The sequence below is a fragment of the Taudactylus pleione genome, unplaced genomic scaffold (genome assembly GCF_031769625.1).
Source record: "Taudactylus pleione unplaced genomic scaffold, aTauple2 ptg000737l, whole genome shotgun sequence".
In the NCBI taxonomy this organism is placed as follows: domain Eukaryota; kingdom Metazoa; phylum Chordata; class Amphibia; order Anura; family Myobatrachidae; genus Taudactylus; species Taudactylus pleione.
In genome coordinates this window covers 932,501-946,895 of record NW_028285139.1, presented here as the reverse complement: position 1 = coordinate 946,895, position 14,395 = coordinate 932,501, and the positions used below count along the sequence as shown (strand labels likewise).

At 46.6% G+C, this 14,395-nt stretch overlaps 1 protein-coding gene across 9 annotated transcripts in view; it reads right to left on the bottom strand.

Moving 5' to 3' along the window:
• Positions 1 to 14,395, bottom strand: part of RALGAPA1 (Ral GTPase activating protein catalytic subunit alpha 1) — a 293,801-nt gene that overhangs the window by 191,104 nt on the left and 88,302 nt on the right. For 5 of the 9 annotated variants that reach the window (XM_088457052.1, XM_088457053.1, XM_088457056.1 and 2 more), the window contains exons 15-17: positions 12,799 to 13,036; positions 11,013 to 11,174; positions 7,643 to 7,783 (exon numbers count right to left, since the gene is read on the bottom strand). In XM_088457052.1, coding sequence (XP_088313178.1) covers positions 7,643 to 7,783; positions 11,013 to 11,174; positions 12,799 to 13,036 — 541 coding nt within the window. The remainder of the gene's footprint in view (positions 1 to 7,642; positions 7,784 to 11,012; positions 11,175 to 12,798; positions 13,037 to 14,395) is intronic. The other 4 variants (XM_088457055.1, XM_088457060.1, XM_088457058.1 and 1 more) reach the window with 1 other exon arrangement.

Sequence of the window (14,395 nt, the reverse complement as noted above, 5' to 3'; positions counted from 1 at the left end):
GGAACATACAAAAAAAACTGTACAAAGCTGTAGTTCAGATACCTTATTTCAGCAAAAGAGCAGCAAAATGTAAAACATTTTACATTGTTTTAATTACATATAAAAACAAAGGCATGCCCATGAAAGTTGTGTGGCCAAAATGTAATCGACTGCTTTTTACAATTTTGTTACAAAAGTCATTTTTCCATTGAAGGCTTGTCCATTTTTCACTTTATAAAATCATCATTATGGTAGTGCAGAATTCACTTTGCCTTAGATATAGGTCACTAGATCCTATAAATCTGGAAACCCATGCTTCAGCATGTACAATGGCTGCCTTAACTTTCTGTAGGTTAAAAATATGAGATATGGTAAGAACTTACCCTTGTTATCTCTATTTCTACGAAGTCCATAGGGTTCCACAGGATACCTTGGGGTATAGGTGTGACGTCAGTCGCAGGGCACCAAAGAGTTAAGCTTTCAGCCTCCCAGGATGCACTAGGTCCCCCTCCTATACCCCGCCCCCGGGCCAAGGCACCTCAGTTAGTTACCAAGCCATAGGCCGGAGGAGGAGAAGGAAGAGAGAGAACAAAGATCTGGACACATACAAGAATCACATTCTCACCAGAGGGAGACGGAAAACCGGTGACCAGAGCAAAGCCCATCTGCAGCACAGGTGCGACAGGGCGGGAGTCCTGTGGAACCCTATGGACTTCGTAGAAATAGAGATAACAAGGGTAAGTTCTTACCATATCTCATATTTTCTACTTCAGGGTCCATAGGGTATCCACAGGATACCTTGGGGATGTCCCAAAGCAGTATCCTTTAAGGGTGGGGACGCTCCTGTGCAGAAAGGAGAATCCGCCGCCCGAAGGAAGCATCCTGAGAGGCGAAGGTGTCAAACCTGTAATACCTCACGAAGGTATGGACAGAAGACCACGTAGCAGCCTTGCAGATCTGAACTGCCGAGGCACCACGTCGAGCTGCCCATGAAGGACCCACAGACCTAGTGGAATGAGCCTTCAGAGAAGGAGGGACCGGTAGGCCTTCATGAAGATAAGCTTCAGAAATAGCCATACGGATCCAGGCTGCCAAAGTTTGCTTTGAAGCAGGCCAACCCTTTTTACGGAAGCCAAAGAGGACAAACAAAGCGTCCGACTTCCTAAACGAAGAAGTGCGGTCAACATAAGTCCTTAAGGCCCGCACAACATCCAAAGAGGCCTCACCCACGGAAAGACCCGGTGAGTTAAAGGCCGGAACAACTATTTCCTCGTTAATATGAAACTGGGAAACAACTTTGGGAAGAAACTCGGGCCGAGTGCGGAGCACTGCCCTGTTCCCATAAAAAACCAAGAAAGGGGGTCTACAAGAAAGAGCCCCTAACTCAGAAACACGTCTGGCCGAAGCAATGGCCAGAAGGAAAACAGTCTTAGCTGTTAGCCATTTAAGATCCACTGAGCCCAGTGGTTCAAACGGCGGTCCTTGGAGAGCCCTCAGGACCACAGCCAAATCCCAAGGCGCCACAGGTGGAACAAAGGGCGGCTGAATGCGGAGAACACCCTGCATAAAGGTGCGCACATCCGGGATTGTAGCAATCCTACGGTGAAACCAGACAGATAGGGCCGAAACCTGTACCTTCAAAGAAGCAAGGCGAAGCCCATGATCTAGTCCCGCTTGCAGGAAGGCGAGAATCCGAGACAGACGAAACTCCCGCGGTGCATAACCTCTCGGTCGACACCACTGGAAGAACGTATGCCACACGCGATGGTATATCCTCGCGGAAGACGGTTTCCGAGCTCGCAACATGGTACGCACCACAGAGCTGGAAAACCCCCGGGACCTCAGCATGGCCGTCTCAACAGCCACGCCGTCAAAGACAGCCGAGTCAGGTCCGGGTGAAGGCAAGGACCCTGAGACAGAAGGTCCGGTCGTAGCGGCAACCGCAGAGGAATGTCCACGGACAGACCCTGAAGGTCTGAGAACCAGTGCCGTCTGGGCCACGCGGGAGCTATCAACAGGAGCGTCCCTCCTTCCTGTTTGAATTTCCGGATTACCCGTGGAAGAAGGGAGACCGGAGGGAACAGGTATGCGAACCGGAACGTCCACCGGACGGACAGAGCATCCACCAGAGACACCCCTTCGTCTCTTGTGCGAGACCCGTACACCGGCAACTTGTTGTTGTGCCGGGACGCCATGAGGTCGATTTCTGGAAGACCCCACCTGTCCACCAGTAGTTGAAAAACGTCCGGGTGCAGGGACCATTCCCCCGGATGAACGTCCTGGCGACTTAGAAAGTCCGCCTCCCAATTGAGCACTCCCGGGATGAAGACCGCTGATATGGCCGGAAGATTGCGCTCCGCCCAAACCAGGATCCGAGAGACCTCTACGAGAGCCGCCCGACTGCGAGTTCCTCCTTGCCTGTTTATGTAGGCCACGGTGGTAGCGTTGTCCGACTGGACCTGCACCGGGCGACCCTGGAGATACCGCTGTGCCTGCTGGAGAGCATTGAAGACCGCACGGAGTTCCAAGATATTTATTGGAAGCTCCGCTTCTGTCGGCGTCCACCTGCCCTGGAACAAGTGTGGACCCGAAACTGCTCCCCAGCCCCGAAGACTGGCGTCCGTTGTCAACAGGACCCAATTTGGAACCCAGAACGGACGTCCCTTGTTGAGGTGGGTCGTCTGTAACCACCACGTAAGGGACAGGCGAACCTCCTGGGTGAGCACAATCGTCTGGGACTTCAGAGACTGAGTCAGCCCGTTCCACTTGGACAGGATCAGGTGCTGCAGAGGTCTGGAGTGAAACTGGGCGTATTCTACCATGTCGAACACCGACACCATGGAGCCCAGTAACCTCATCGCCGAGTGTAAGAACACCCGGCGGCTGTGCAGACAACTGCGCACCCTTGACTGTAAAGCAGAGATCTTGTCCTCCGTCACGAAGATCCTTTGCTGTCCCGAGTCCAATAAGGCTCCAAGATGCAGAATCCTCCGAGACGGGATTAGAGTGGACTTCTGCCAGTTGATTAGCCAGCCGTGCCGTTGCAGCAGTGCAATGGTCAGGTCCAAGTGGCGTAACAGGAGCTCTGGAGATCCTGCCACCAATAACAGGTCGTCCAAATACGGCAACATGCGGACTCCCTGCAGCCGCAGAGAAGCCGCCATGACCGCCATCACCTTGGTGAAAACACGTGGTGCTGTTGCCAGGCCAAAAGGTAACGCCCGAAACTGGAAGTGGTCGCTGCTGATTGCGAACCTGAGGAACTGTTGATGGCGCCAAAGAATAGGGACATGCAGGTAAGCGTCCTGTATGTCCAATGACACCAAGTAGTCCCCAGGTTCCAGCGCCAGAATGATGGACCGTAGGGTCTCCATCCGAAACTTTGGGACCCGCAAAGACTTGTTGAGTGCTTTGAGGTTGAGAATCGGACGATATGACCCATTGGGTTTCTGTACCAAAAATAGATTTGAATAGAAACCCTGGCCCCTCTGGGAGAATGGAACCGCCACTATAACTCCAGCCTGGAGCATAGTGTGCAATACCTTCCGCAGCTCCGTAGCCTTGTTCCGGTCTGATGGGAGACCCGTGGTGAAGAAGCGAGCCGGGGGTCTGTGCCGGAAGGAGAGGGCGTATCCGTGAGAAACCACCTCCAGAACCCAAGTGTCTGTCGTAGTGGTCGACCAACACTGGGCGAACTGTAGCAGGCGGCCTCCCACCCTGGGATCCCCCAAAGGGAGGCCCGGACCGTCAGGCCGCAGGCTTGTCATCTGGCTTGGGGGCCGGACGTCTGGTACTCCATGCCTGCTTCCGGGGCTTGACCGATTTCTTAGGGCCAGCCTGTCGAGGAAACGACTGTGGTTTGGGCCTGCCCTGGGCCCTAGATGACCGAAAGGACGATGGTCCCGAACCAGAAGGAGCAGCGGCCGACGGGAGACAGGCAGATTTGGCTGCCGCCAGCGTGGCCTCAATCTTATCCAGATCCGGACCGAAGAGAACTTCTCCGGTAAACGGCAACGCTTCCAGACCTTTCTTGGAATCTGCGTCCGCCTTCCAGGATCGCAGCCACAAGGTGCGACGAGCAGCTACCGCTGCTGAAGAAATTCTAGACACCAGAGTACTAATGTCTAGAGCCGCCTCGTTGATGTAGGTGGCCGAATCACGGAGATTGCCAATCAACTCCGCCTGATCGGCCGGACAGTCGGATTCAAAAGAAGCCTCTAATGAATCCGCCCAGCGCTCCATCGCTCTGGCAACCCAGCAAATGGCCATAGCCGGCCGTGCTGCCCCCCCTGCAAGGGAATAAGCGGACTTCAGGCAGATTTCTACCTTGCGGTCCGTAGCATCCTTAAGGGAGGACATGGATGGCATCGGCAATGTGGCACTACGGACAAGACGGGTCACGTGAGAATCCACCTGTGGAGGGGATTCCCACTTCGCAAAATAATTATCCGCGAACGGATAAGCCACCGCCAGGCGTCTCTGCGGCTGGTATCTTTTGCCAGGTTGTTTCCACGCCTCCTCTAAATGGTCCACCAACTGACCCGAAAGAGGAAAGACTGTGGCATCGCCCTTCACATCTTTGAAAAAGGCATACTTAGATTTAGCCGCTGGGGGAACTTCGTCCTCAATCACCAAGGCTGTGCGGACCGCCCGAATAAGTCCAGGAATATATACTTTGGACTTAGCATCAGCGTCCTTAGTATGGAGAGGTTCCTGATCGTAAGGATCTAGAATCTCCCCATCATCAGACGTCCCTTCGTCATCCTCATAAGGAGCGGACAGAGACGCCACCGGCCTTTTATGAGACCGCATCACAGACTCCCCTTGCAACACATCCGACAAGTGCTGTACAGAACTCGTCAGGGAGTTAACCCACGCTGGCTCCTGAGAACCCGGGAGCGGGGAAATAGGGAGACTGTGGGGTACCACCAATTGTCGTGGGAACCCCTGCATGGGTGACGACACCACAGACTGCTGGGACAAACCCATCGGAGTAAACGCGGGCTGCGGAGCTAACTGGCCCACTAAAGCTGTTAACGCCTGAGCGAAACAAGCCCAGGGCGGCTCCTGTACCGGTGCTGTAACCGTAATAGGCCGCGCCATGGACAAACACTGCCGGCAAAGGCCCTCCGCGCTACCCTCCCCCTCCGCTAACGGTACTTTGCACGTGGTACACTGTAGCCGGAGGGGAAAATCACTTTCAGACATGATGGCACCACGTATGTGACCTCTCTCACCAATTAAGTATTAAATAGGCGAGAGACCACCCTGCAGCACCGCACCGCAAGGGCTTTAGCAGAAAGAACAGGGACAGTAATAAAGCTGACAGTTTAGATGAAGAAAAGATTACAGGCAGCAGCGCTAGCACAGTCACATACAATGCAGAAAAATAACAATTCCTGCACTAACAGCACTGATCACTCAACTACACAGACACAGGGCCTGGTAGGACACAGCGCTGCATACACAGACCTGACCACAGCGGAGGAGAGGTATGCGGGGGGACCCAGACCACGATGCTTCCGTCCAGCGCTTCCAGCAGCGTTCACCATGCGTTCTGGAGAAGATGGCCGCCGAGGAGCAGAGAGGAGGCTGGCCTGGGGGAGGAGCGCTGCCACAGGACCAGTCGGCAGCATGCAGAGAGGGCTGTGTGCAGCGGGGGAGGCGCCGGCTGTGAGACAGGGAAGGCGCGCTCCCCTGGCATGCATTTAACCCCTGGGACGCCGCAGCGCTACCGCTCTGCTGCGGTCCGCTGTCCCAGGGGGTAGTGGAAGCGCAGGTTGGTCGCCTGGCTCCACGCTGCAGCCAGTCCCCAGGGAGCCCCCTGCCTGGGGACTTAGGACCATGTGATCAGCGGGGACCCACCGCGGGACCCCGCTGCTTACCTCTGTCCCCCTTGAATCCGGCCATGGTCCGGAGCATCTGGGGTCACCGCTAGCTGTGACCCCAGACGCCCACCAGCATCCCCGGATCAGTACCGGCGTTCTGGTACCGGCGGGGTGTAGGGAAGACAGCATGGACGTCAGGACTGACTGTCCATGCTGTACATCCAGTTGTGCAGCCACAGCTGCATGAAGAATAAGCTTCAGGGGCTCTTCTAGCCCCCACTCCAACAGGTGCACCCGACTCCGGCCGGGCACCAAACTAAACTGAGGTGCCTTGGCCCGGGGGCGGGGTATAGGAGGGGGACCTAGTGCATCCTGGGAGGCTGAAAGCTTAACTCTTTGGTGCCCTGCGACTGACGTCACACCTATACCCCAAGGTATCCTGTGGATACCCTATGGACCCTGAAGTAGAAAAGTTACTTTTTATTAGTATTAAAAGGGTTCTCCGACTAGAACAAAAAATAATTAGACTTGAAATTCGTGTCCATGTGGTGGAGATTCAACAAACCTGAGGAAGCGAACAGATCTGAGAAACACGTTGTTACGGTGAGTGGAGAAGTATTTTATTAAAAATCTTTCCTCAAGTTCAAATTATCCTTGTAATGAATTTTGGCTTAATTTTATTTTTTGGTACCTTAAGACAAATTGTAAAAAAAATTAAATTATCTTTTTTAATCACCAACTAACCTTTTTCTTTTTTTAATGACTCCTAATTTTTATATTATAATTTAAACAATTTTTTTTTTCATTTATCATCAATAGAAAATCAGAGTAATTTTCATTATGGTTTATTGAGTTATATCAAACTCACAAAAAAAACACCAGCAGTTTGGGAGATACCAACGGACATCTGTAAAGTTAATGTCCAAAGCTTAGCTTTTGCTTAATCAAGGGGGAATGCAAATAGCACCTGTGTATGACAATATCTCATCCCAAGTACGTTAGTATTGTTTTATTTCTATTGGGACAATCATGATTGGAGAAAAGTAGGACAGATATCCACAAGGTCAACCATTACATCCCACCTTTATGTATAACAACCACTGTCAGAAATTGGTTGAAAATTGTCCAAGGTGTTTTTGTAATTGAATAAAGATGAGTGTATTTGCATGTTTCAAAGGTGTTTATACATCACAGTGTACACTATTGTGTTTTCCTTTTCATTCTTTCAGCACTACATTGAAAAATTGCCTATTGAGTATACTGTGACATTCAGTTATAATCTGACGCGTTTTGATGAGTGCACTGAAATACCCCTTATACTCATAGTTTCCACAGATCAGATGAGAAAACCACAGAAAGTACAAGGACCTGGAAGACTTTCATAGTAGTAAAGGAGGTGAGTATTACTTTTTTTTTTTCTTCAGTCGGAGAACCATTTTAATATAAAAATGCCATCTAAAATTTTTATAAAGGCTGCAACACTGGCCCATGAGATGGTGTGTGCGTAACGTAAATTTAATAGGCAAAACATTTGCCTAAATATAGATTTTTTTAAAGAAACTAAAAATGACCACCCCAAAAAAGTGCAATATCAATAAGGTATTTAATGTTATCTGAACCGCAGCCTAATTATTAAGTGACCATATTACTTTGAGAATGTCTGAGATTAAGCCATTAAAATGTAAAAGTAATTGAGAACGTGCACATTGGGAAGGAAAAAGCACACAGATACCACCCATTTATATGGAAACATAACAATCTGATGATCATCTGTATTCTGTGTGGTTAGAGGGGCAGCAGACAGTGGGTGGGAGTGCAGACAGAGGTGCCACTACCTGACAGCTCATCGGAAAGCAGAGTGAGAACAATATCAGGCAGAAGGGGTTTGGAAGGATGGATCAGGACAGGTGCACTTTTAGCGCTGCGGATAGAGGCTGATGGCAGGGCACTGTCCCCAATGGATCGGCTCCTCATGGCTTTAAAAAAAGAAGACAGAAAGACAGGAGAGATTGGGGAGGAGAGGGATTGGAGAGGAAAGAGAAGTGAATGATGAGAGTGCAGCAAAAACCACAAAAAGCAGAAAGTGAAGATATGTGAGTGGAGAACGTGTACGAGATTGTGTGCTCTGGAGACACAAATGTGGAGGTGGCTTTAAAGCAGAAAAATACGAAAAAGGGAACAACTGAATAATAGACAAAACAGAATGAGAGGAGAGAATATATACTACATACAATAACATCACATTGAAGCACAACACAGATAAAAGCAGATGTGGTCTCAGTGAAGTTGAATTCGGTGAAAGATTACAGGGCTTGTCCAGTGGAAATATTACAAGTGTCTTATAAGATTACGCAACACGCAGGCTGATAAAGGACATTAAGATTAACAGTGGATCTAAGATGAACATATCTATGTAGAGCTGTGTGATTACAGACGTGTCCACATCTTCAAATCACGCCAAATAGCCCGTTTAGCGAGCCATGGACTTTGCGACTTAGTCGCGCCAAGTTACTAATCATAAATACCTATAGTACACTATGAGTGAACTAAGACGCAAAAATGATGGCAAAATGGAGATAACAGAAGCAAATTTGAGGAATAAGTATACAATCTAGGGTAAGAGAGCAAAAGGCAGGTATGAGTGACCCGCGCCATGCATAGTTATGCTTAATATGTGTCTTTATACCAATTTCTATGCTACAAAACTATCAATCTTAAGTAACTGGTACATTATGGGCCTGATTCAGAGATATTTACATAGATTGAGGATTTGTTAGCCATTGCACATGAGTGAAACCCGTATTGCGCACGTGCGGCGATTGGTTTGTGCTTACGCTTGCACAAAGGTTTTATTTGCAAAGTAAGTGAAAGTTAGCCAGCGTTTGGGGGAGGTAATGGGGGGTGGCTAAGCAAACCCATGCGTGTTGGGACCATTTAAACTCCGTTTCATGGGCAAACATAAATTAGCCATTGAGTTATCCTTTGCAACATGAGGACTATCAGCAATTGCATTAGCATAAATCTCTGAATCAGGCCCATATGACGTGAAAAAGGATAGGCGTCTGAGAACACATCTGTATATATGAAAATAATGCCACTTTTCTTGGCTGTACAAACAAAAAAAACAAAACTTGTATTTTAAAAATATAGGGGCAGACTCAATTACCTGCAGGGAAACTCTTGGGTAACGCAGATAGATTCCGAATTAAATGCAAGAATGTATGGTTTACTCCGCGTATTAAGTCCCAGAGGGTGTACTTTCGTTAAGTGTACCCTCTGGCATTTAACATGCGGGACCTAATTGAATAGGTCCGGACTGACAATTAGCCAAATCTGCCCCATAATGTATGTCTGTCCAGTAGACTTGGATCTGGTTTTACTGATGGGTTTTTCACATCCCCAATGACTATAAGCATAGTATTCTAAACAATAAATTGCAAAACAAAAATGCTAATTAAATTAAGAGTAGGAGGTTGATTTTGTATTCAGATTTGTGCTTGAAACGGTTGTGTAAAAAAATTGTATTATCTATAAACCCTTCACACTGAAGCCAACATAAGGAAACATAGCACAGAGTTTGCAAATTACTCTTTGAAAAGTTCTTAAAAGCAATTTACAATGACAGCGACTCTGGCAGGGGTGCACGGCTGTACAGCGACACTGGCAGGGGTGCACGGCTGTACAGCGACACTGGCAGGGGTGCACGGCAGAGGCTTTCCAATGCTGGGGAATTGACCAGGGACGTGCAGTGAAGGGAGGCAGAGCCTCACCTGTCATAATGAATAAAATAATACAAAGAAGACATTTATCACAGAGATTCTGTCTCATAAATATCTGTTTTGCATTATTCTATAGTAAAAATCAGTTGGGAAGCAGTGAGAGCGGTGGTTGATGCTCGGGAGGGGGGACCCCAATTAATTTTTTTGTGGATCCCCACTTTCCGATGAATTCCAGCCCCAGACTGACTAATTTAAGGGGGGTTAATGTGATTGCAGGGGGACCCCACACTGAGTGTACCCCCCCTGCTATGGCATTCTCCTCCTGGCTGGTTCAGCCTGGTGTTGGTCACTGTTATATAGGGGAATCCCTGCACAGTGCTATAATTTTGTCTGAAATCATTCTTTGCTCTGTCACACTAGCATTAGGAAAAATGTGTGATTTTTTTTTTTTACATTTCTTTTCTTGTACAATTTTACATTTTTCCGAGATCAAATCCCAGGTATTGTGTTTATTAAAAATAAAGCAGAAATGTTAAGTATGAAAATAAATGTTGCTCAATGCCTTAGCATTTCACCAATGCTAACTCTGTGTTTATTTGTGATATGTGACACCACATACTCAACATTGTTATAATAAACTGTTTCTAGTAATCTATTATCTTATTGTCATCATTTCACGCTAAAATCCTTTAATGTGAACTTAAGGAAGCAATAATGCAGAATAATGCAAACATATAAATGTATTCAACATTTTGAAAAAAAAAAACCATCATCAGGGGGTATACTTTAAAAATTACCATCTTTAGTGAGAAAGAGGATCTATCAAGCAGAGTTCTCCTATAGAATGAAGTTGCTTTACCAGCAGTGGCAGAGTTATGGGGGAGATTTATGTGCAGTTCCGAAATGGCACATTGCAACCAGCAACAACGCTAGTTTGTCTTCACACATCATTATGGTGTGCAGACAATAAACAATGTTGAGCTATCGTGATAGGCAAAGAAGTGAGCAACCGAACGTCACAGGATCTTCCACGGCACAGCTAATTTAATATATCCCTTAAAAATGTATGTAAGCAGTCAACTAATTAACTAAGGAACAAGATACTGATTATACTTGGCAGTTATAGCGACTCTATACAAAGTGGACGATTCAATTAAGCGCAAAGTCGTGCTGTAGCCTTGTGCAAAGCGTCTCCACGGGATGTGTGTGTTAATTAACCTTAATCAGTTTTGCTCACATTGGTGTTTTATGTACCATAATTGCGAGATGTGCACAACAAAAATGTTCAAGGCTACAATGGACCTCGTCCTTAACTGAACCGCCCCCAAAGTAATCTTAGCCATCAGCTTCAGGTGCCAAAGATTGACTCTGTATTATAAACACATACAATGACTAGCTCAGCCTACCATAGTGGATATTGTGGCCAGAGAGGGTATGGATTGATATGAGCAATGGAGACATGATAGGTGCTCTAATATTCACATACCAATAGTTTTCTGTCGAACAATGCTTCTGGCTTTCTCAGTGCCAGGAGACCCAGTGGTGGTGGCACTGCGTTGGCGCATTGGAGCTTGCCCTGGCTGCTCTCTGCTCCATCCTCGAGAAAAAGACTTATCCACTGAGCCTTTCTGGAATTCATGGGTGCTTCCTACATAAATAATTTGTGCATAATTTACAGCAATAGTTAGAGAACCAACATGATTTACAGTGAACTGTACATTATCCTATTCTCTTTATTTTGGCAAAGATCACTCTGTAGTTGGCAGAACACTGGTACTCCCAACAGCTAGGTTATGCTTCCTCGACTCTTGCAGTTGTAGGTCAATCTGACAATGACTGAGTTACTTCTACCACACCCATTAAAGCAAACTAAAATATATAGCAAGGATACTTACATTTTATTATAGTATTACCATATAACAATAAATGTTAATCTTGCTGTTACAAGGTTATACCGTCATTTAAATTAAAGTAATTTATATTCTTGCTGATAGTTGTACAGAACAGGAAACATCAACTGCACACCAAACATAGAATGTCACAGCTAATCAGTATCTCAGTGTTATTAATTGAGAATGTGGATAACATTAAACTGGCAGAGGGGGAAATATGCTTTACTGGAACCAATCTATTCTCAACAATGTTGTGTTCTTCTTGGTCACACAATACGAGGATTTATTTGTATTTGTAAGAATTCCATTTTAAACTACTTGTCTATTCGGGAGTGTATGGTGGCCATCTTTTGATCTCCCTACTATTAATTACAATTATTTCATATATTTTGAGGTACACAAATGGAATTCGGGAACATGGCATTCTGATTTCTTGCTCACAATTTTTTGAACACTACATTCAGAACAGCAAAAACCTGAGGATTGAAAAACAAGACAAAAAGGGTGAAAAAAAAGGTTTATGGTTTGCCTCTGCTATATTAAAAAGTTTATAAATGGAGCTAATAATGTTAGTGGCACCTGGAAATAAAAAGGTATTAATAACAAAGACAATTTGTGTGTGTCAGATTTTATACACATTTATGTTTATAGCTCTTTTTGTGATATATTGGTGGAGACCGGGTGTATTATGCTGGTGCAGGTGGTAATTACATCACCATACAAGTCCAGTGCTAACTGTCCCTACCTCTGTCTTCAGCTGATAACGGAACCACTCTGTCAAGCCATCCTTTACAAAGTGCGATCACCACACGAAACGCGTTGCAGGCTTCTAGCGGGGACCGGCAATAAGAACAACACATCTAGCGGCACTGTCTGTTCATCATACCACCCGCCCGCGGCTTGTAGTGACATCAATGCTATCGACCGGCCAGGCTAGCCACAGCGGCCGCAGAGAAATACAGCAGTGCTGACGGGAGCAGTTAGCGTGAAGAACACACCAGATGGACCCGGCAGTTTGGACTGAGGTTCCGTTATCATCTGAAGACAGAGGTAGGGACAGTTAGCATTGGACTTATATAGTGATGTAATTCCCCTGTGCACCAACATAATACACAATATATCACAAAAAGAGCAATAAACATAAATCTGACACATACAATTTTTCTTTGTTTTTAATATCTTTTTATTTCCAGGTGCCACTAACATTATTAGTGCTCATTTATAAAGTTTTAAATCTATTGCATTATTGAGCTACTCTGTATTGTTTAGCGAGATTGCCCTTATTCTCTATTATTAATGCCTCTGCTATGTGCTGGTGACAGGTACAGTGTAATGAGAAAGTGAGAGCAGTCAAGTGCAATATCAGTATGTGGGTTTAACCTTTGCCCTTGTGCTTCTTCTGCTTCTGCTCACTGAGCTTGTCTAACGGCAACTCATTCAAATCGAGATGGTAGACGTTCTTGGCAAGCACTTTAGTCAATGTTTCCATGGTGTGAGCCCATTCTGTGGCTTGCTCCTCCCAGTAAGTCAGAGACGACATTACTGCCAATAGATCGTCCCACAGTTCCCGGGAAACACTGACATGCAGGCTTGACTTGATCCAGGCCACAATCAGTGTCTAAAGGATGAGAAATACAATGTCTTAATAGGTGGGATGCATGCACACAACCAGAGCAGGTTGAATGAACAGGAGCTGTGGACCAAATATTTATTATTTATTTTTAAACAGTTATTTACATAGCGAAAATTTAGTAATTCACATCAGCCCCTGTGGAGCTTACAATGTATGCACCATTAGAGCTTTCGTGGTTATCGAACCCAAGACCTCAGTGCTGTGAGGTAGTAATGCTAACTATTACCCCAATCGTGCTGATTATGGTTATGCTTCCCTATAAAAAAGTGGCAACATTTTGACCAGCCACAATCATCTTACTCTTCTTACCCATGCCCCTTGTCAGAAATATATGTGCACTTCCGCAAATCAAAGTACACAGTGAAACCACACCTGCGTCTGCAAGTTTTCGGAATATGCTTATAAGTGACCTCGTAAAACTACAATTGAGTAACTGCCATAAAAGTAACAGAAATGCCACGTACAGATTTGTAGATTCATATACAGCAATGGTTCCCAAACTTTGTTGAATCACGGCACCCAATAGTATCAGGATTTTTATTACAGCACCCCTAGGCTAAAAGTTTCTTATTGAGAAATTCAGCAAATATGAAATTAAAGTAAACTGGCGTCACAAAGGGGGTGAAGGGGGTGTGGACAGCAGCCGGGTGTCACCCCCCCGAGAGGTGACACCAAGGTGCAAACTCCCCCTCAGTGACAGGGAGCCATGTGCCGCACTGTAATATTAAGTGCAGCACTCGGCTCCTGACACTGTGAGGGAGCCGCCACTGCACAAAGGGCAGTCCGCACCCCCCACCCCCGTAGAAGCACGGGACCCACGGGGGTTCGGGCCGCAAGGTAACGGCCTTTCCAGCGCGGTCATTCCCCATGCTCAGGAGGCCATGCCCCCTTTTCGGTGGCGTGCGTCTATGCCGCGCACACAGCATCCCCTCCCGCACCGGGTGACACCGCAGGGAGGGACGCCACTGAATTGTGCCTACCTGTCATTCGTAGGCTCAGTTATGTGGGGATGGATAGGGCTGTGCTTCTGCTTGTCCACATATTTTTTTTAATGTTGGGCAAATCCAGTGCTTGCGGCTGCCAATCATATTGACCATAGATAATTTGAATTGGTACTAGACCACCAACCTGTGGTACACCTGCAAGTGCTTTGTGGCACCCAGTTTGGGAACCACTGATATACAGGTATAGGAAGCGTTGGCCTGAACTCCTGGTACTTTGGGCTCTTAAGAAAGGGGATTATATTCTGTAATTTGGAGCCTAAAATATATTAATGACAGGACAACTGTATTGCATCTTTTTATTTTGACACAAACTTATAGTAACAATGAATGTCAATTACAA